The sequence below is a fragment of the Mytilus californianus genome, unplaced genomic scaffold (assembly GCF_021869535.1).
Source record: "Mytilus californianus isolate M0D057914Y unplaced genomic scaffold, xbMytCali1.0.p SCAF_5, whole genome shotgun sequence".
Lineage (NCBI taxonomy): Eukaryota > Metazoa > Mollusca > Bivalvia > Mytilida > Mytilidae > Mytilus > Mytilus californianus.
The window spans coordinates 101,882,212-101,906,102 of record NW_026262701.1 but is presented as its reverse complement, the minus strand read 5'-3'; the positions used below and the strand labels follow the sequence as shown (position 1 = coordinate 101,906,102).

General features: G+C 31.7%; 1 protein-coding gene across 9 annotated transcripts in view; it reads left to right on the top strand.

The window, feature by feature from the left end:
- LOC127702123 (kinesin-like protein KIFC3) overlaps positions 1 to 23,891 on the top strand; it is an 81,988-nt gene that overhangs the window by 40,678 nt on the left and 17,419 nt on the right. For all 9 annotated transcript variants that reach the window (XR_007982288.1, XM_052206201.1, XM_052206200.1 and 6 more), the window contains 9 exons: positions 738 to 1,016; positions 1,850 to 1,961; positions 3,599 to 3,780; positions 18,409 to 18,513; positions 19,078 to 19,208; positions 20,007 to 20,127; positions 20,661 to 20,790; positions 22,002 to 22,199; positions 22,792 to 22,940. Coding sequence is in view for 8 of the 9 variants with exons in the window: in XM_052206201.1 (XP_052062161.1) it covers positions 738 to 1,016; positions 1,850 to 1,961; positions 3,599 to 3,780; positions 18,409 to 18,513; positions 19,078 to 19,208; positions 20,007 to 20,127; positions 20,661 to 20,790; positions 22,002 to 22,199; positions 22,792 to 22,940 (1,407 nt within the window). In the remaining variant the exon portion in view is untranslated. The remainder of the gene's footprint in view (positions 1 to 737; positions 1,017 to 1,849; positions 1,962 to 3,598; positions 3,781 to 18,408; positions 18,514 to 19,077; positions 19,209 to 20,006; positions 20,128 to 20,660; positions 20,791 to 22,001; positions 22,200 to 22,791; positions 22,941 to 23,891) is intronic.

Here is a 23,891-nt window from a genome sequence, read left to right as displayed (position 1 = left end):
TTTATGAAGGTTTGTTTTTATTCATTAGCAATAAACAAGGCTGAAATTTTCAATGGAAGGGTAGAATATTCTATCTTGATTGATTGGCAAACATCATTTGAATTTGCTTCAATGTATTTAATTGAAAACTGTCCAACCTATTCTTTTAAATTTAATATGATGTTACTATACTTATGACAAAATGGTCAAGATTGATATTGATGATTTTCACTGTTGCCATTCAGGAGTTATGGCCTTTCATTGCTGAAGCAATGACACTAATGATTGTAATAAAAACATCTTGTTTTAATTGATAAAATTTGTATTACTTACATGTAAAAGCAAATAAAATGTCTATCTAACATTTGAATAATTTTTAACCGGATTTTCAAAGGAATATGTATGCTGGGCGGGCAGTCAGGTGGCTGCCAAACAGTGTCCGTGCAGTTACTTGAAAACCCTTTGACGAAATCTTTTCAAAGTTAGATATGTTGTTTCCTGTGACTAAATGAAGGTCGAATTCGATATTCACTATTTTAGCTTTTATCATTGTTGAGTTGTAGACCTTTAAGAAGAATTTCTGTACCCTACATAAATGCATTTATTTTTTTTTACTTGATCCTGATTGGGGGGTCCAGATTTGCAAACATCATTTTCATGCAGGAAAATCCGGTTTGCTGTCAATCTGACAGCCTCTTGTTATAGATATGCAATATTTTTCTGACTCTACTGAATAATAAATGTTTTAAACTCCTTAGGTACAACATTGGCAGAATCAGTATTCAAATCTAGAGTCAGAATCAGAAGTAGCTCTTCAGGCAGCAGCAGAGGACAAGGAGAAGACAGTAGCAGACGTTAGAGAAGCCATGAAATCATCCATGCATAACCTACAGAACCAGTATGATGTTATGTGTCAAAAAGTCGGTGTATTAGGGTCATTGTATTCTGATCTGACTGAGTCATATATACTGATAGAAAAACAGGCTAAACAGTTTCCTAAAATCATAAAGAAAACTGTCACTGATGTAACAAAACAGGTATGTTTTCAAGGATAAATTTAGAAATGTATGGTATGTGAAATAGTCAGTTTTCAGGACTTTTTCCAGAAATAAATATAGATGAGGAGGGGCAGGAGTGTCAAAATTTCTTTATTTAGGCTGATGAACAACTACCAGCCATAGAATTTTGCTTGATGTGTTGTCTAATTATCCTTTGGAAAACAAACACGATTTTTTTTAAACCATCAATATGTAAGAAATTTGGAAGATGATGAAAAATATGAAGTTATAGTCAGAAATTCATACAATATAATTTGTAAATGAATATTGAGGTGCTAATACTAATCAACAACAAACAAAAAAAAAACAGTTGAAAACAAATAGATTGTGCCAGCTGAAAAATAAAGCTATTTGTTGCTTTGGACGCTGTATTATGGCTACATAACTTTATTTAAAGCAAGATGAAATGTGCTGAGTTTCATAGACATAGTTTTTTAAAGGTGTAATACCATCAAAACTGTTTGTGACATCTAGTTTCATGCCAAAAAGGGTTAAAAAAAATAATCCGTTGAATTTGACAGTTGTAGAAAATTAACCCTACAGGAAAAAAAGGCGTGAAAAGTTGATTGGTTTACTTCCAGTGATGGTTATTATCTTATATACAATGCAATGCAGTGTGAAATTTTCATTGTAATACTGGACAGGATAAACTTATTCATGACAAGTATTTCTTTATTTGAAACAAAGATAAATTCTACACAATTTTTTGCTAATTTAATGGCAAAAACAATGGTTGTATTACCCCTAAACTTTTATTAAGTATTATAGAATTCTTGATTAAAAAAATTAAACAAATACTGTTCATATTACAGACAACTAAAGCAATTGGTGAAATAAATGAATACAACAAAGAATTGGTGAAGAAATATCATAGAGAGATGTATTTAAGGAAGAAATACCATAATGAACTTGTAGAACTAAAAGGTTAGTCAGAAACATATGTTATATTGATAGAGGTTAAAGTAAAATGATTTTCAATGAAAGGAAAACCTACTGTTCAACCATCTGAAATGTAATGTGGTACATGGTGGTTCATATGTAATTTAGAGAGATATTTTAAGATGGCCAGTACATTTGTATAAAGGGTATACTACAATAATGTAAAGTATGTTCCCTATTGGAAATTTTTCTTGAGAATTCATATGAATTATGATATTTGTTGATATTTTCATAATGAAAAAAAATATTGATCTTTAAAGAAAAATTCTGAGAGTAGGACTGATTTTTGTCGAGCCTGCGACTTTTGTCGCAGAAAGCTCGACATAGGGATAGCGATCCGGCGGCGGCGGCGGCGTTAGCTAACTTCTTAAAAGCTTTATATTTTAGAAGATGGAAGACCTGGATGCTTCATACTTTGTATATGGATGCCTCATGTTACGAAGTTTCCGTCAGTCACATGTCCAATGTCCTTGACCTCATTTTCATGGTTCAGTGACTACTTGAAAAAAAAGTTCAGATTTTTTGTAATGTTAAATTCTCTCTTATTATAAGTAATAGGATAACTATATTTGGTATGTGCGTACCTTGCAAGGTCCTCATGCCCGTCAGACAGTTTTCACTTGACCTCGACCTCATTTCATGGATCAGTGAACAAGGTTAAGTTTTCGTGGTCAAGTCCATATCTCAGATACTATAAGCAATAGGTCTAGTATATTCGGTGTATGGAAGGACTGTAAGGTGTACATGTCCAACTGGCAGGTGTCATCTGACCTTGACCTCATTTTCATGGTTCAGTGGTTATAGTTAAGTTTTTGTGTTTTGGTCTCTTTTTCTTATACTGTATGCAATAGGTCTACTATATTTGGTGTATGGAATGATTGTAAGGTGTACATGTCTAGCTGGCAGGTGTCATCTGACCTTGACCTCATTTTCATGGTTCAGTGGTCAAAGTTAAGTTTTTGAGTTTTGGTCTTTCTTTCTAATACTGCATGCAATAGGTCAGCTATATTTGGTGTATGGAATGATTGTAAGGTGTACATGTCTAGCTGGCAGGTGTCATCTTACCTTGACCTCATTTTCATGGTTCAGTGGTCAAAGTTAAGTTTTTGAGTTTTGGTCTTTTTTTCTAATACTATATGCAATAGTTCAACTATATTTGGTGTATGGAAATATTTTATGATCTATATGTCAGTCACGCAGGTTTTATTTGACCTTGACCTCATTTTCAAGGTTCATTGCTCAGTGTTAAGTTTTTGTGTTTTCGTCTGTTTTTCTTAAACTATAAGCAATAGGTCAACTATATTTGTTGTATGGAAGAATTGTTAGCTGTACATGCCTGCCTAGCATGGTTCATCTGACCTTGACCTCATTTTCATGGTTCATTGGTCAATGTTTAGTTTACTTGGTTAATGTTAAGTTTATGTGACAGTTGTAATAAAGCTTTATATTTAGGACTATCAACATAATATCAATGATTAGTAAAGAAGGCGAGACATTTCAGCGTGTGCACTCTTGTTTGGATTAGGGAGGCAAACGTTTTTTTGTTTGTATTTTTTGGTCTTTTATTGTTTGGACTTGCATGGAAACATGAAAAGGCTGATGGAATTATTTTCTCATTTTAGGTAATATTAGAGTGTTCTGTAGAGTAAGGCCAAAAATCAGGGAGGATGGTAGTGGTACTATGGCAAATGATGTTATAGATTATGATAGAGATGATGATGGATTGTTATATGTGGCCAACAAAGCCCGGACTCAGACATTTGAAGTAGATAAAGTCTTCACACAGACAAGCACACAGGAAGAGGTAATGTACAGTTTAAAAGGTCATTTACTTGCAGTAGTCCTATCAACCTTCAGCTCATTTCCATTATGGTCCTTTGACCTCTGTGGTTTTTCTGTTGCCTTGGCAAACCTCTAGTATTTCTTTTCTGGTTGCTGTAGACAAGAGTGTTAACAGTTTGAAATACCTTGAAATGTTACACCTAGTATCCTCATTGAACCCAGAATATATTTGTTTTTGAGACCTTGTCAATAGTTCATTTTTCAATAGACCTGGACTTCATTTACACACTCCAGTAGTCACTTTAAGTACTCAGGATTAATTCAATTCTTAAAGGGCATTAGCTGTTCAAGACTTGATTGCCGGTAAATTATCCATTGCATATTTATAGATAAATTTTTATCCCTAAAATGTCAACTTGAATTGACCCACATGTGCATATGAAAACTTTGGGAAAAGTAGGTATTGGGTTAAAATTGTAAAAAATATGTTATTTTACCTATTTTTGTTTGGAACAGCCTTAGGGACACATACTTACCAAAATAAGTTAATCTTCTATCTTATAGCAATCATAGTAACTATGAACTTTGGTGTAGTCTTGAACCAAAAGTCATTCAAGCATGAAAAATTCATATTCAAACTACCGGTACTTTTATGTGGATATATACCTAATCCTCCAAATGCCCCCACAAGCACTCAGCACATTAGCATTAATGTCTACTCTAACCAATATCTGAAATATCTTATAAAATACGTGGTACATCACTTGTAATATGAATATTAATGTCATTACACTGATACTGTATGTACTTTAGATATTTTCAATATATGCAAAATGACCATGTGTACAGTAGTTACTTATATTTGATTGAGTTTTGATGACCTGGCTACTAAAGTAGAAAGGCATTATGTCCTTCCAGCCATCTGTATGAAATTCTATCCATCACCATTACAGGTTTAAGTTTTTGGTCAAGGTTGTTTACTGTGAACTTGAGATTTAGTACACATACTCATTATGTTATACAAATCATTTTACATTTGTGTGTGTAATGTTTATAGAAATACTATGATTGCCAATGAGACAACTATCCTCCAGAGTCCAAACAATATAAATGTTAGTAACTATATGAATATGTGTTTGCTTTATACCAGTTTGTTCACCAAATAGTTACTTTAAAAAAAATGTACTGTACTCTTAATATTGTTTTCACTGTGACTTTGCATAACACCGCCTAAAAACTTGTGTTTGGCTAACAGTTTGGCTAGTTCATTCAGTACTTGTCCATTTCCATTCTTCTTAGTATCGGGTTTCCTTCTGCTAGTAGTACTCTTTTTGGTTTCATGTTTCAAGCTTTTAGAGTAGTTCCTTAGACGTTTTTCGAATTCATCATTAATTTCCCTAGACTTTCTGTTTATAAGGTTTCTTGCTTCACCACTTTTTTCCGTAATAACTCCAATAGATTCTATTGTTTCAGTATATGCACTATTTAACATTACATTCAGTTTATCAATATGTTCTTTCAGCACTTGTATGATAGAATCCTGGAGATTGTCTATTGCGGGTTTCAAGGTTTTATTTATATCTGCATTGACATCATTGTTGGTCTTCGGTCCTACGTTTCCATTGAAATGTACGGATATTATTCCAGATTTAATGGAGTGTTTCTTTTGGAACTCCAACAAAGTTTTCATTGTTAAAAGAGGATATCTTCTCCTACTAAGTTCTGTAATAGTTTGCACTCCCTCTTCAGCTATTTCGATTTCATCTTTAGGTTTTTGACTGTTAGGGATTTGACTGCAAGGTATAGTATAGTCATCGTTTAAATCCAGATTTTCATCTGAGTACAGATTTTCTGTGGAAATACTAAAATCCATATTTTCAGCCATGGTGTGTTGCTTTGCGTTGGTTATACTTGAACTAGTGAAATTTTCAAAAGTTTTAAGCTTTTAAAATTGCAGCAACCTTTAATAGTGTCCTTGACCACTGTTATTTAGATGGGCGTGGTTTAGTATTAGAAAGATTTTAATTGGTTAAGTCTTTAAATGACTATTGACCAGTTCTGTATTTACAATATGGTTTTAATTTAAGCTTGTCTTTTAATTTCAATTAAGATAATTACTATGACAAATATTTCATATTTATTAGTTTTGTTACAAATGTTGAAATGATCATTGTTGGTTTTATTTTTATTTTAGTTTTTGATTTTTGTTTTTGAGGATGAATTATGATGTTTGAATTTTATTTATTTATTTATTTTTTTTTTTTTTTTTTTTTCAATATTTGTTTGTATGTATTAGTTTTGTTACAAATGTTTAAATGATCATTGTTGGTTTTATTTTTATTTTAGTTTTTGATTTTTGTTTTTGAGGATGAATTTTGATGTTTGAATTTTATTTTTTTTTTTTTTTTTTTTTTTTTTTTTTTTTTTTTCAATATTTGTTTGTATGTAGCACAGTATCAAGCTCAGAGATACAATTTTTAGCAGCCACAAACAGGGACCATGATCACAAGTGATCAGATGCACGGATGAGATCAATAAAATAAGATCTAGACATAATTTCATAGAAATTGATCCAATATCCACCCATTTAGGTGCGAATCATATCTCTGGCCTTACATTGATACTGTGCTATGTACGCAATGTTTCGGGTTATTTCGGAAATGTTTTTATTCCAGGGAAACCTTCATCAGAGACCACCCCTATTGTTTTTGTTTTGTTTTTTCATTTATTTCTTTTTTATTATTACTATTTTTTCTTTAATTTATCAAAGTTTTAATCTTTAATTTTTTTTTTTTTTTTTTTTTTTTTTTTTTTTTTTTTAGTTTTTTAAATAGTTTTTGAATTGTGTTTTTAATAATTACACTTTTAAATTTGTTTTATTTTTATTTTGGTTTTCTGAACTTTTTCAACCAATGTTGAATTAATTACGCGTTTCATAGTACAAACTTGTCCTCATAAGAATATCAGTTTACATGTGTTGTTTACATGATGGTCATTAATTAGTTCCGCACAGTTAAATGTTTAGTAGGAACTGTGAGGTTTAGATAAATTATTTTATAGTTCGTTTAACTAATTCACCAATGTTTCTGTTTCTTTTGAATCCTATTGATAGGTTTTTATGAAATTTAGCACCTATTGTAGAATCCGTTTTAATAAGATGCCAGTATTTCCTGAATACTTTTGTATGCACGTGGTAATTCTTTGTGTATATTTGCAGTACACATTGATTGCCGCAGAGGTGAACAAACACTTCAACAGAGTTTACATATACAATGTATAATTTTTGAAATAGATTTAAACAAAATACAAATCAATTCATCTCTCAAATAGAGTAGAATTAGTAAAATACAGTTCATCTCTCAAATAGAGTTGAATGTTATATATATTCATTTCATCTCTCAATTAGAGTTGAAATAATTATACAAACAAACAAAGTAGTTTTGTCACAAAAGAAATTTAAACAAATATATTACTATGAGTAATAGAAAAAGATCTCTCAGGAAAAGGGATCAGACAAAACGATTAATAAAATACAAAAGTAAACTCCGTATACATAATAATAACAAAGGCCATCTTAAACGCACAAAAAACTTTCATGAAAATGTAAGAAAAGCTTTAAACTATATAGAAGTGTTTTCACGTGAAAATCTCACAAATTATGAAATATTAGTTCTTGCAAAGGGATTAAAATTTATTCCCAGTCCTGATGTAAAATACATTAAACAAAATCTCTTACGAGATTTTGACGAACTAGGCAGAAAAATGCGATGCAAATATCACTTTAGTGAAAAATCTAATGCGGACACCAATCATCCTTTTAGAATCAAATCGGGATTCAAACCCTCTTTAGCAAACAACACAATAGAAAATTATCTATTTGCCACAAAGATGGAAATATGCAGACTAAAAATAAACAAAGTTAGAAATAATCTTTCTAAACATGAGAGAGCGGAATTGAATTTAGAGTACAATACATCAATACAAAGTTACCAGGTGTCGTATCCCTGTATGCAGAATATTTAAATTCTATGCGTATGGATGCTTTGAACTTTCCTTTTGAAACTGATTATTTTATTAGTTAGAGGCTTGGGATACCTGATGAGGAAAAGCCTTGGTAGTTAAACCTTAACCGAAACACCTTAAAAAACAACAAATATTTATGATAAAATATTGAATTGAACAAAATAGATTATGAAATAAAATCTAATACTAAGAATATGTATTGGTATATATAGGATTGGTTCTGGACTCGTTATATCTCATTCGAGTGGGACGACTCTATATGTTGCCTAAAATTCACAAAATTAACCATGAAGATAGAGAAAAAATCAAAACTAACAAAGATTTCCTTAAAAATATTGATATTCCTGGGAGACCAATTGTATCATTATGCAATAGTCCACTTGAAAAAATTGGTCAATTTATAGACTACTTCCTAAAACCAGTAGTTAGCCAATTATATACTTATACACAGGACACAACCTCATTTATTAACAAAATAGAACAAATAAGGGCACCGGATGACATAATTATGTGCACTTTTGATATAACTAGTATGTACAATTCCTTAACTCACGATGAAATACTGCAAGCAGTTGACAGAGCATGGTACAAAATATGTCGTAATAAACATGAAATACCTCTACCACCAAAAAAGGACTTCTTAAGAATACTTCAATTCATTCTATGCAATAATGAATTTGAATTTAATAACTTGATATTCAGACAGACATGTGGAATCCCAATGGGAGCCCCAATGAGCCCATCCCTGGCTGATTTCAGAATGTTTGAAATTATAACGAATATTCTTGATATATTTCCTTTTAAAGATAACTTAGCACTGTTATCTATATACAGAGATGATGGATTCATTCTTTTTAATTCTAGTCAAGATAATCTTACTGAATTATTTAACATTGCTAATAATATACACCCGTTAATAAAATTTACGCATGAAATATCACACACTAGCATTCAATTCCTTGACGTCACAATTTTTAAAGGAAACAGATTCCTTAATCATAATATATTAGACGTAAAACTATACCGTAAACCTACTGATAACTTTCAGTATCTTGAAAGAACGTCAGCTCACCCATCATCGGTGTTCAATGGATTTATTACTGCAGAAATATTGCGGTTTATGAGATCATCAAATAACAAAAATGATACACTAAAAGAAATTGAAACTTTCAAAACAAAACTTCTCCATAGGGGATACTCGGAAAAGGATATAAACCCCATAATAACAAAGGCATTGCATAGGGAAAGAAAAGATTGTCTAAGGTACAAGCTTAAAAACAAAAGAGCAATGCCTCCATTAGTTTTAGCCACCAAATTTAATCCTTCCTTCAATGGACTTAATAAAGCAATAAAAAAACATTGGCACCTAATTGAACAAAATGATAGCACAAAAACTATGTTTCCAAAACCTCCGATCATAGCATATAAAAGACACAAAAACTTGAAGGATCTACTTACATCCTCCAAGTTATAGGATAAATCACATCATAAAAGACAGTAGTTATATCAAAACATAAACTGATTGAATTTAGAGTACAATACATCAATACAAAGTTACCAGGTGTCGTATCCCTGTATGCAGAATATTTAAATTCTATGCGTATGGATGCTTTGAACTTTCCTTTTGAAACTGATTATTTTATTAGTTAGAGGCTTGGGATACCTGATGAGGAAAAGCCTTGGTAGTTAAACCTTAACCGAAACACCTTAAAAAACAACAAATATTTATGATAAAATATTGAATTGAACAAAATAGATTATGAAATAAAATCTAATACTAAGAATATGTATTGGTATATATAGGATTGGTTCTGGACTCGTTATATCTCATTCAAGTATCCCTGTATGCAGAATATTTAAATTCTATGCGTATGGATGCTTTGAACTTTCCTTTTGAAACTGATTATTTTATTAGTTAGAGGCTTGGGATACCTGATGAGGAAAAGCCTTGGTAGTTAAACCTTAACCGAAACACCTTAAAAAACAACAAATATTTATGATAAAATATTGAATTGAACAAAATAGATTATGAAATAAAATCTAATACTAAGAATATGTATTGGTATATATAGGATTGGTTCTGGACTCGTTATATCTCATTCAACCTAAAGATGACAAAAATTTTGCTGTGTACAATTTGAAATAGTCTGACTTGTATAAAACAATACTCTACCAAACCAAACCAAACTATTAGAGGACTAAACAAAAAATACATAGATAGATAGATTAACCATTAAGTTCTGAATATCCTTTGTAAAACAAGAACAATTGTGGAATAGATGTTGGTTTCTTCTACTGGTAAAATTAGATTTTACAGTATGACGTTAATTAAGGCTAGCCTTGAAACAAAATGTCCATGTTCTTCCTACATTTATCTCCTCTGTATGTCTTAACTTTTTTTTTCTACCAGGTTAAGCTTTTTAAAATCTTTTTAGACCTTTGATGTGAATTTTTTAGATTTTGCATTGATATTTAACTTAGATTTAAGAAGATGCTTATACCATTAAGAGAACCGTAATTTATAAAAACTACCACTTTTAAATGTCCATGTTTGTCTGACTCTGTAGACCACCACAGATATTTTAAACTATTTTTACTATTTTATTTTCATGCAGATTGGGCAATTATAAGACAAATGTAAAAGTTTTTAAGAATTGTGCAGTGCTAAGATAACTGATTACAAAAAAAATCTAAGCTCTGAATCCAAAGAGAACTTGTCACAGAGGCAGTGTTCTCCCCAGAATTTTCAAATAGCACCATGGAAAGTAACATAGCACTGGTTTTCCAAAAAATATAGCACCATGGCCCCCAAACCTTCTATTATAAAATCATCCAAGATAGCACCATGGTAGAAAATATAGCACCAGGGTACCACAGTGCTGTAAGGCCCTGGGGAGAACACTGAGAGTGATACAGAATGTCCAAGTTTGTCTGACATATTTTCTTTTTTTCTGCATTTTCTGTTCTCTCAAACTTTATGAATTCCATTACTGAATTTTCAAAAAGAAATTCAGAGCTGAAATTGATAAATTCATGTTTGATTCACTTTAATTTAATTATAAAGGAGAAATATGCAAATTTCAATGTCCAAGTTCATCTGACATAACATCTTACATTTCAAGGAAATATGTAATTTTCTGACCATTTAGCTGTCTTTCAAAATTGAAAAATACATAGTGCAATAATACTTCTACCATAAAAACACAGTTATAAAGAATGAGTTGATTTATTTTCTATGTCAGATGTTGCATATTGTTAATACATTACTGAATACTTGGCCTTTTACATCATGAGACCAACTCACAGAAGTAAAAAAATACTTTCAATGGTCTATAAAAGAAAAGGCAACAAAAATGACCAGAGATCAATATTGATGAAGAGCAACTGAAAAGGACATTCGAAATCTGTCCAACAAATAATGTTCAGAGAATGAAGAAAAACTGTATTGAGGGCAGCGGGGTTTTTGTCGAGCCTGTGACCTTTCACAGTCTTCATGCCTGTCAGACTGTTTTCACATGACCTTGACCTTATTTCATGGATCAGTGAACAAGGTTAAGTTTTCGTGGTCAAGTCCATATCTCAGATACTATAAGCAATAGGTCTGCTATATTTGGTGTGTGGAATGATTGTAAGGTATATATGTCCAACCGGCAGGTTTTATTTGACCTTGACCTCATTTTCATGGTTCAGTGGTTAAAGTTAAGTTTTTTTGTTTTGGTCTATTTTCTTATACTGTATGCAATAGGTCAGCTATATTTGCTGTATGGAAATATTTTATGATGTACATATCAGTCTGGCAGGTTTTATTTGACCTTGACCTCATTTTCACGGTTCATTGCTCAATGTTAAGTTTTTGTGTTTTGGTCTGTTTTTCTCAAGCTATAAGCAATAGGTCAACTATGTTTGATGTACGGAATGATTGTAACGTTTATATGTCTGTCTGGCAGGTATCATCTGACCTTGACCTCATTTTCATGGTTCATAGATCAGTGATAAGTTTTCGTGGTTTGGTCTTTTTCTAGTATACTATTAAGCAATAGGTCAACTATATGAATGAATGAAAGGTTTATTATAGTGCAACCTGTATATATACATTAAATACATATTAGTACAATATTACATTCCAGCCAGCCAAATAGGCTTACGATGCACTGCCTAATTGAAACGCAATATATTTGAAAAAAAGATAACAAAAAGTTTTGGACGAATGGCTAAGTTATTAGAAATTGCAACAGTTAAAGTAAAATAATTAGAGAATTTCTCTTCGGATACTGTCACAGTCCAAGATAAAGTTCGCAATGCATTTGTTGTTGTTAGATAACAGTTCATTTAAAGCAGCATTTGGAGGAAGTTCATTTTTCCGTAGAGGATAAGCAGGATCTGGAGATATTGCAGTAAATAGTTGATTTCTCAAAACAGAGTAACGATCACAGAATAAGATGAAGTGTTTCTCATCTTCAATAGACCCAGAATTGCACAGTTTACAGACTCGTTGTTCCATTGGAATATATTCAATGTATGGAATGATTGTAAGGTGTACATGTATTTCTGGCTTGGTTTATCTGACCTTGACCTCATTTTCTTGGATCATGATAAGTTAATGTGATACTTGTAGTAAAACTTTTTATGTAGGGCTATCAACATAAAATCAATGGTAATAAAGCAGGCGAGACATTTCAACGTGTGCACTGTTGTTATATATAATTACCGGCAAACCTTGTTTTTCATTAAAATTCTGTGAACTTCATTTTCGAGATTTCCTAATTCAAAGTGAGAGAAATGCATTTTCTGCTGCTTTTTATGTATGTTTCATTCAATTAAAGATCTGTTTCATTAATTTTTATACATTGTATGTTTTAAAGTGTAAATGCTATATATAGCGGTATATATGATTTTCTTGATATTCAAATGCAGTTCAATAAGTTCCAAATGTATACACAATTTCATAAAAATCCCCAAAAATCACTCAATTACGCATATGTCCCTTAGATCATTGTTTTATGTTTATTTTCAATCACCACCTAAATTTTCAAATTGCAATGTTGATCTTGAACAGATTATGTTTCATTGTACTTGTTAACAAGGTATTGCATCCCAAATAGAGTGCACTGAATTGTCCCTCTGTAGTGCAAGCTAAAGAATATGGACATTCTATTCCTATATCCTTGGTATTGATCATGGTAAGGAGATTGCCCATGTTGTTTAGAACATGTAGTGTGTTGTTAGAGCAGTCAGCAACTATAACATTGTCTAATGGTGTTGTAACTAGTACCCGTGGATCAAATACAGATTTGTCATTGTTGACACTTGGGTGTCCTTTATAATAACAAATGACATCGGTCTGTCCTAACACCAACACGCTCCCATCATTACCATTTACCTCCAGGGCAAAGATGTTGCCATTGCTGGTACTTGTTATAAATCTATAATATCCATCCAATTTATGATGATTTCTTAGAATTTCACCCTTTGTATCCATGACAATAATAAATCTTTCTTTTCCAGGAGAGGATTTGAATCCAGATACTATAACCCTTCCATCTTTAGTTGCATGAACATGATTAAGCTTTGATGATTCTACATAGTAATTAGAGTCGACTATTTCATTTGAGGTGCCAACTACCTTTCCAAAAAATCTTTTACACCTAATTTGCTTTATTTTTTCATCTTGTGTAGACATAAGGAGATCATTTGAATTAGTGATATCAATGTCACTTAAACTGCCTATGATTGCATTGCTTAAATAATTGAAACTGCACAGCACCTCCAGATTTTGTCCTTTTACTTTGACTTTCTCTAAATTTCCTAGTTGCGAAATCCATAGTGAATTATCGGAGGATATAGCTAACTTATTAATTCTAGCTTTATTTCTGGTCTGATATTTGGTTACATTTGTTATTGTAACTTTGGGTGGCACATTAGACTGGCTTCCATCTGTTGTCATTATGGCTTGACCTTCTTGCTTCTCAGGGTCAAGGTAACCAGAAACCTCCTCAGTTTGTTTTGCTACTTGGTTAATATTTATGATTGTGTGTTCTTTCTCGGTTTTGATGTTAGAATGCACTGTATCTTTACACTTTGTACAGAGCAACAAGTCACAGTTTTGACATTTCCATTTTACTCTGATATCTACCTCACAGAGCTGACATAGAATAGGACATTGTTCCTGCGTCAAAGCTGTAGCCATGCTTCAGATTAGTTAAATATGAGTGTATTCTAAAACAGATATCATCTGTTATAACTATGTTTATTAAGAGATATAATTTTTATCATTTCAAATTGATTTGTTTGTTTAATAATTTGATATCTACTTTTCACATTGTAGTACAGGTATTTACAGTTCAAAGTATTCAAAATACATGTAGATAATAAAAGACCTATATTGTGTACGTGACATTAATGAAGTGTACTTGAACACTGTTATCAAGCTATTTTATTTGTTTTGATTGGTAAAGTGCAATTGTAATTCATCCGAACACTCTTTGTTATTTACTGTAACATAGAAAAGCTCCTTTCTACTCCCAGCTCCTCACAACCAACAAACACCCTTGAATTGCCTTCAGACAAAAATACCCTAAAAAATACCTGTTCCTTTTGGTTCTTTACCTTTACATAACAATGCTCCTTTATCTCAGCCATTCAAACCTATACTGCAAAATGAGATAATTAATTCAAATTAATTTCTCGAATTACATACCTTAATTTATTCAATTTGTAAGTGTTATTCAGATGCTGTATACCTTATAGCTATATTAAAGATGATATTGGAATGCATCTACAATCGTTTTCTAGATAACAGTCCATTCTTTTAATCGATCACATTCTTTTACAAGACCAATACAGAAATGGGGTATTGCTTTTTATAAGGATAATATAAATAATAGTCCATTAAACATTTCACTGGACAATCAATAATTATATAACTTTAAATTGACAAAATTTTATTAGACATTCAATCCAGTAAACAATTTTTTTTTTTTACTGGTTTGACAACTGTTTTTTTTTTCTTCTATTGTTGACCATCTGACCATTGTCCTTTGCAATTTAAATGGATTCTTTTGAAAGCAAAATTACCCCAAAAATTGTTGAGGTTCGTTTAAGTCATAAGGATTTATTGCTAGCAAGTGAGATGTCAAAATATATGTCTTGCAAATTATTTCTTGTTTCATATTCATCTCATAAACACATCACAGCCTCAATGGTCTCGTGATACCATGTTCGTTTCGAGTGTGGGAGGTCGAGGGTTTAGAACTCTGGTTGGGTCAAATCAAACTTTAAAATTGGTATTTGCTGCTTCCCTGTTAAGCACATGGCATTAAAGACCAAACAGCCTATTCAGTTCTACCAGTGATTTTTCCTTCAAATTTTGTGTGAAGGTATTTCATGATTTGAGGAACAAAATATGATAAAAAAAATTGGGGGTCACCGACTTAGTTTTGTCACTATAGCAACCGCAGTTTCGTGTTTTCCCTAATATTAGCTTGTTATTTAAACTCTCAAAAAATCCCATTATATCGAACCTACAAGCATAATTCTTGTTTCATGTTAAAAAGTAGATTTGTGTCTATCAAATACAGGTTCAAGAGTTTAAGACTCTTATTGTTTTGATCTTAAAAAATATGATTTATTTCATTCCCGCCAAAAATAAAACGCAAGAATGAAAAACGTTTCAAGTATTAAAAAATATCTACCAGTGATTTTTTCATAAAAATTTCAAGAAGGGAAGTGCCATGTGTACTCTTCAAAATAAAGCAAAAAAATGTATATGTCACCGACCTTTCAAAAAAGTTATGATTAATTTTCATGTTTTTTTCTCGTTCGTTTTGAAGAAAAGAGTTGTCTTTCTTCAGAACATTGAATCTGACGTCATAGTACAAGTTTTCCTTGCTGGCGTACTGTTTGAAAATAATTGCAAATTAGACGTTTGAAACCCACATTTAAATTTTCAAGAATCAAGAATAACAACTATATTCACCTACTTTATTATCCGGTAATACAAGAGATCACATGTATGTATCAGTATCAGATCTCATGATGTTGTTGCCGCACAAAATTAACCTTCAGAAACATCATCCGTCGGAATGAAAAATTGTTCGAAATAACTTTTACGACGCTTTAGAAAGGAAAGTCTAATTTTGTCATCTCCCTCTCATTAGCAAAATCATTGAAAATAAAAAGAGAAATGAAAGATGACACTGGCTAACTTACAGACTATTTGACTATATTAGACTAGATGTGTGGGTTTTTTTGTCTCGTCAATTTCAGAACTTCGCCCTAGCGCACTCAGGCTTTCGCTACTGTTGACAGACGGACAGACATTAGCACGGACGGACTTCTTTATACCATTATGTGTCACGACTAAGACGAGCGTATACAAATTATTCCATCTAGTTTGTGGATTCATTATTTCTGAATATTTAAAATATAAGAAAATTAAAATTATAGGTATAATATATGAATTAAAGTTTTTGATTCTAAAACGTTTTACATCCATTTTACCTATCATAAAATACGATCCCCGTTATAACTACCTTACGTGTTTTGAATAAACGAGACAGTCAATATAAAATACAAATAAGTTTTTAATTCAAAAATTGATTTAGAATCTAAGAAATAATTTTCCGTTGAAAACTATAAAGTATTTCTCAAAACAGGATGAAATATTATGAATCTAAATAGCTCATTTTGGAAATTAAAACAAAGACAATGTTGTATGTATTGATTGCTGGCATTGAAAATCCAAATTTGTTTTCAATCTTTCTGGTCATTGTAGCTTTTTGAAAGTGAGAAATTTTATGTTGGATCTTATTCTTGAAGCAATTGTTTTTGTCACATGTTAAATTTACAACAAGTTTAGTTTTAAAAACTGTAAATTTTTATTTTAATTCACATTCACTGAATATATTAATTTCTTATATTTTTTGCCTTAAGCTTCTGTGAGATCAGGCGAAATCTTTATCATTTCTCCTTGAGACAATTTGAAATGAAACAAATGACAAAAGACAATGAACCTTTATCATTTTTATTTTTACTATAAGATTTTGTCAATTAAGCAGTATAGATAAGATTTAACTTCATTGCAAGATCACCATTATTTTACGAGAATCTTAAAGAAATAAGTTAATCTCAACATGTATACGTTGTCAGTATATCGAAACTTCTAGAAAATATTGTTTATCGGCCTAACCTTCTGAAAACTCAGTTTTGAAAATCACATATTAAGTTAAAATTCTAAGCGTAGGTCATATAAATTTTGCAGTGTAAAGTTACACGGGCGTACGAGATTTGCGCCGATTTAAAAAAAATTCCATCTTTAATTTGCGCCGATTTGATTCTTTCATTAGCGCCTATTTTATTCTTTTTATCACTAGCCCCGATACTTTATTTGCTATACGAGTAAATACATGTACATGTAGTAAACTTAGAATGTATATTGCATGGTAATATATGGATATGAATAGTGTTCCCTTATGTTTAAGATAATTTTAGTCATATTGTTCGAGAACTTCGTTTTGACACGAGAAAGAAAAGATGGACTTCGTTATTGGCAAGTACAACAAGTATAGAAAAGATAAAATGACAAGAAAGGAATATATCAGATGTGTGGCATATAAATTCTCGGCAAGATAATAATTCATTGTACTAGTATTACATTTTTATGGATTTTATTGTGGTGCTTTGAAATGCTGTAAATAGAATTTTACTCCGTGATTTTAGTGGATGTAAAGAGAGTGCACAAATATCTTTTAAATTGACTTATCCTGCTCGAAATTCTACTCCCACCTCCCCTTTGTGAGCAGGGAACAACAGTTATATACATGTTATAATTGACAATTCATAACATATGTACAACTGGCTAACGGAAGAGGTTTATATGATAAATAAAAAAATAACTTTCACCTATAATTTACCTGTACACAATCGGCGCAAATGAAAGACAAAATCGGCGCAAGTGAAAGAAAAAAAGTGAAATGCAGATCGGCGCAATGCAAAAAGCCGAGTTCAAAATTTATATTTTGATTATTATTTTTATTAGAACGGAGGTTACAGATAGTGTATCTTTTGTGTCCATTTGTGTTTAATTTCTACTAGGTATCAGTGCGACGCTTAATTCCACTTTTCTTGGAAGACGTAGTTTTAAGCGTACATCATGTTGGAATCCGTGAAAAACGCGAAATAGGACGTTATAATTTGACGGTGTTTTTCATGGCTAGAAACAACGTCATAGAGCTTTTATGTCACTACCAAGTTGCGTTAGTTGATGCGCATCAACAATAGGCTGTTTGGTCTTTAAGGTGTAAGAGCAAAGACTGGTTGGCTCAGAGTCAGAATAATGTGTCTGGGTAGGGTGACATGTCTCCCCGGGACTGTAACCTTAAAAAGCCGGCTATGAGTGTCGGTCTAGTACAAAGCAAGGTTGATATTCATATAACATTAGCATGTTTTCGTCCTGAATATGCATTTAATTTGCCGCTGGAAATATTCAACAGCTATCCATCATCATCATCATAAACAGATCAGTTACTACTTACATTTCTTATTTGTACTGTGTTAAAATAAAGTAGATGAATAATTAAGACATCAGTCTTGGAATTTTGTTTTATTGAGCTTGTATTGTTATTTTCAGGTCTTTGATGAAGTAAAGGCTCTAGTAACATCCTGCATTGATGGTTACAATGTGTGTATCTTTGCCTATGGTCAGACAGGTTCAGGGAAAACATTTACTATGGAGGTAAGACTAGTGGTTACAATGTGTGTATCTTTGCCTATGGTCAGTCAGGTTCAGGGAAAACATTTACTATGGAGGTAAGACTAGTGGTTACAATGTGTGTATCTTTGCCTATGGTCAGTCAGGTTCAGGGAAAACATTTACTATGGAGGTAAGACTAGTGGTTACAATGTGTGTATCTTTGCCTATGGTCAGTCAGGTTCAGGGAAAACATTTACTATGGAGGTAAGACTAGTGACATGGAATCATAAAATACCAAACGATATCTTGAGGGTAACATATGGTCTTAAATGAATATTCAAATGTCCCAGAGTCCAGAAAAAAATAAGACGCAGAAAAGAACAAAAGAGACTTTAAGTCTTAGTTTATACTATATATTGAATTGGTGTTAATACCCAAAAATACCAGACTCAATAATTGAACAACAACGGTATAATGAAAAACTTTATTGATAAGTCTATTAGCAAAAAAGAAAGATTAATTTAAAGGACAACTCCTAAAGTTGCTTGTGTTTTTCTTGCACAGTTTTGTGTCATTTTCCAGGATTTTTTTTTCTTTTCACTGTAGGGACCACAAAGTGATCCAGGTATAAATCAACGAGCATTGAAAGAATTATTCAGTGAAACGTCAACCAGGGGAGGCGACTGGCAGTTTACAGTTACTGTCAGTGCTATAGAAATCTATAATGAAATGATCAGGTAAATTGATAAATCTTGTTCTTGTGCTTCATAGTTTAGCCAAAAATACTGTTATCTGTTTATGATGAAAATACACCTTATACTTAATTACTGCCATCATTTTTCATTAGGGGTCACATTTTGACTATACAAGCCTTATGACTAATAACTCCTCTGGATTTATTGCTATTTGAAAAAAATTGAAAATGCTAAGGAAGGGAATATTGAATACCGGTAGACATAAGTTGTCAAAGAATTTAAAAAGCAGACTTATTTAAGAAAGGTTGGAACATATAGAAGGTACAATTAGAGACCATTAAAAGACAGCCAAAATGAAAAAAATACAGCAGTCAACAAAACAGCCAAAATGAAAACTTTTAAGTCGACCATCATAAGTGGGTCCCAGTGCTTTGGAAAGTAAAGCAGTCTGTGCTCCACAAGTGGCACCAATTCTGTTTGTAGGTTTAATGCATTTCTTCTGGTAAAAATGGTAATAGCTATTCCATATTAACAAATATGGTAGCGAGGGAAGGCACTTTAAAAACAGCAACTATCTATAGAGGCAAATTGAGAATTTCATTAACATTATCAATGTGCTTGATGCCCATCCACGGTTGAACATTCAAAGTGCCTTCCCTTGGTCCCAAGTATGTTTTGTTGAAACAGCCCTAAATGAGTAAATAGAAGAAGTTAGTAAACTTCTCTAGGCTTACAGATTTAAATCTGAAAAAAATAACATCAATTGAATTTATTTTGATCACATTAAATTTATTTTGAGTCTCAGAAAAGAAGTTTGTAACAAATAATGAATGCTTTTAGGGATCTGTTAAGCGATGATCCGTCCTATAAGATGGAAGTGAAGATGAACCCAGACGGGGGTGGCCTATATGTACCTGGTCTGTCGTTTGTTGAAGTCAGTACTGTAGCAGATGTTAATGAGGTATTTTATAAAACTGAATGAAAACTGTTTCCAAAAATATCCTGTAGGTTTTCATACTATTCCATCATGCCTTCATTAATTATAGAAATTATTTATAAAAACAGAATCACTCATATACACCCACATAAACTTTTATAAATAAGACATGCTATGTTTTGAAATAAGAAAAAAATGGCTTAGATGTGTATTTGTGGGCACACAATGTTCTTGTGAGTCCATATTCTCAAAACCTGCTGTTTTCCAAAAAGTCAAGTCGAATTAAAAAGTAGGTAAAAATTTAGATATTATCACAGAAATACTACATTTAAAAAATAAGAATAAAATGGCTTTTTAATGTATATTTATTGGTACATGTAACACAATGTTTGAAATTCTAAAGGAGTCCATATTCTCAAAGCTGTAGTTTTCCAAAAGACCAAGTTTCAAACAAAAGGAAACAGCTGACACATTAATTAGTTTAGATGTTATTTATAAATGTATTGATGTGTATTGCACTTTTCCCCAGCATTCATCTAATATTTTATGTTTGACAGGTATTTTCAATTGGTCAGAAGAACAGAGCAACAGCAACAACAAACATGAATGAACATTCGTCCAGATCACATGCATTACTATGTGTAACTGTTACAGGGGTCAATAGGACAACAAACACTAAAACTAGCGGTAAAATTTAATAAAATAATTATGTTTCTTATATTTTATTTTTAGTTTGAATAATGGTTCATAGCAATTAGTGTTGTATTTTCCATCAAATATATTTCATTTGATATAACTTTAGAAAAGAAAAGAATTCTAGTTAAACAGATATATATCTAAGTATATTCACTGATTTCAGTAGGACTTTTGAATCACCCTCTCTAATGTTATACCAAATGAAGTAAGTCAGAATATGTTTTAACACAAACTTACATGGGTATTAACTAATATTCTAGCATTTGAATTGTATTTATAGTTATTTTAACATTTTTTAAAACTCATACACAAAGCTAAGACCCAAAACTCGCAGATAGAGTTTGAATTTTGGCAGTGAGTAACTTACTGTTCTAAAGTTATGCCCTTTTATAACTTGAAAAATTGCAAATTTTATCGTTTCCACACTCTTAACTTACGTTTTTCTAATTTAGAATTTATGAAACTCATACACAATGCTAAGCACAATGCTCGGATTTTAGCACAAAAATACCTAAGACTAGAAAAAAAGAACTTTTCAAAAACTAGCAGTGACATCAAATGCTCTCAAAAAGTATTTTGGGGCCTCGGTGGCCGAATGGTGTAAGTAGTCAAACTACTGTATCACTAGCCAGTCAACACTGAGGTTGTGAGTATGAATCAGGAACGTGGCAGGAAGGCTCAACTCCAATCTTAATTGACTAGAATTGTCATTTTTCCTTCCGAAGGTCGATGGATCTCTCTGGGCACACCAGCTTCCCCTCCACCAATGAAAACTGACCGCCACGAAATAGCACAGTAGTGGTGAAAGTGGCACCAAACACTAATCAATCAATCAAAAAGTATTTTCATGTATTATAAGCAAGCTTGAACGTGGACATTCCTGTCCTCAGACACATTCTTTTATTTTAAACAACAAGTTAAACGAGTTGTGAGAAAATGAGTTATTATCTGTGTGTTTGTTTGAATGTAATACACATACTTAGTCAATTGCAAGCTTATACTTATATATAGTACAAACCAGATTGTAGGAATACAATAAAGCAACTTTTAATATTCAAATATTGTTTCTTGTGACAGAGTTGTAGTTAAGGTATAATGCTAAAACTAGTTATAGAATAATCAATTTGAATTTGTATAGTTAAGGGTAGTAAGTCAATATTAATAGAAGGATTTCTGTTAGTGAATGATATGTTATATTATAGGTAAACTGAACCTGGTAGATTTAGCAGGATCAGAGAGAGTGAGTAAATCAGGAGCTGATGGTACTCGACTGAAGGAAGCTCAGAATATCAATAAATCTCTGTCTTCCCTTGGAGATGTTATACATGCCTTGAGGTCTAAACAGAATTTTGTACCCTACAGAAACTCTAAGCTCACATATCTGTTACAAGATAGTTTAGGTAGGCTGTGTTTAACTTATAATTCTTATATGATATACATATATACAAATATTTGAATGTGATTGGTCCGGTAGAATTTCTTACCTTGATTTACACTTGGCTTACACTTTGATAGACCATGTTGAACTTCTTTTGCTACCTGTGTAAACACTGTGTTGAATTCACTGTGAAAAGTTTATGAAAGAATCATATGAAAGAAATCCAGGGCTTCCAAGAAAGGTGCATAATACAGAAAATAAAATAACAGGAATTATCAAAAATATTAGACAGTACAACAGACTACGCCAACCAACAGCATCTGACTCCAACAAAAAAATAGACTTACAAACAACACATATTCTTTCTTAGTTTATCAAATTCAGCAACTTATTTTAATTTACAAATGAAGTGTTTTAAAATTGTATACTTACATTGCACATACATGACAATTTGCATATTTCTTCAAAATATGGCAAAGTTTCCAGAATTTTTATATGGCATAGATCCTAAGAAGAGCCATAATTTTATGTTTCAGTGTAAAGCAAAGTTCAATTATTTGGATATCATACTACTATTTCTGATTTATAAATAACCTCATTCCTTTATGATACAGGTGGTGATAGCAAGACTTTAATGATAGTACAGGTAGCTCCTGTCGAGAAAAATGTGGCAGAAACTATCTGTAGTTTGAACTTTGCTCAACGTGTCAGAAGTGTGGAATTAGGTCAAGCTAGTAAGAAGGTGGAATCTGGAGACATAGAGGTATAAGTCATCACAAACTACTCATAATTGTAATGTAATTGCATACTTACACAATGAAAGACTGTTTCTTAAAATTTACAGTAGTTTAAAATATGACTAAAGTCTGCTGCAATTATGCTTTGATCTTTAAGAAAATTACCAGTGTACACGACTTTTAGTAAAAGCTTTTAATAATTATTTGCACGTTAAGTTTCTTGTGCCAAAATTCCAAAAGGGGACATTCTTTACATTGTGGTAGTAAATCAGAAATTAATGCATGCATTTATTTTTGCAAATCACTGATCACTGGGGAAAATACGATATCTAATTAAAGTGATTGCAAAATTTTGTGATGGAAAATCACTTCTGAAATTATGAATTGCAGTTTGTATTATTGCGAACATGATATATATTTGCATTAATAAAAACATTGCAATAATTTCTTGATTAACAGTAAACAATTTTAAGACGTTTTGGCCACTGGTCTTCTTCAGTTCCCCTTTTACAGGGCATATCATCATAAAGCATTTAGATGTTATACCAGCTACGTATTTTAGTAAAGACCTTACATTACTTTAAAGTCTTTATATTGTGTTCAGTATTCAGTACATGTAGTAACATATGGTATTTATATCACTGCATTTCTTTCTGTTCATTTATTTTCATCAAATCATTCATTTAACCTTTTTCATCATTCCTTTTCATATTTCTTCAGTAAACAGAAATGCAATATTTATTATTTTCATTTCAATTCACCAATAATCACTTTTAATATTTTACTAATGAATATTTATTTCTTGGTTAAATGATAGGATTTCTGACTCAGAAGCATTGAAAACAGAATTGTTTGGGTTTTTACAATCTATGTATTGTTTTTTTAACCATTTTATAGACCTGTTTTTCTGGTGAAGTAACTGCAGGTATAATAGGTTTGTTCCAGATCTTGTACCATATTTCTTGGTCAAAATATTT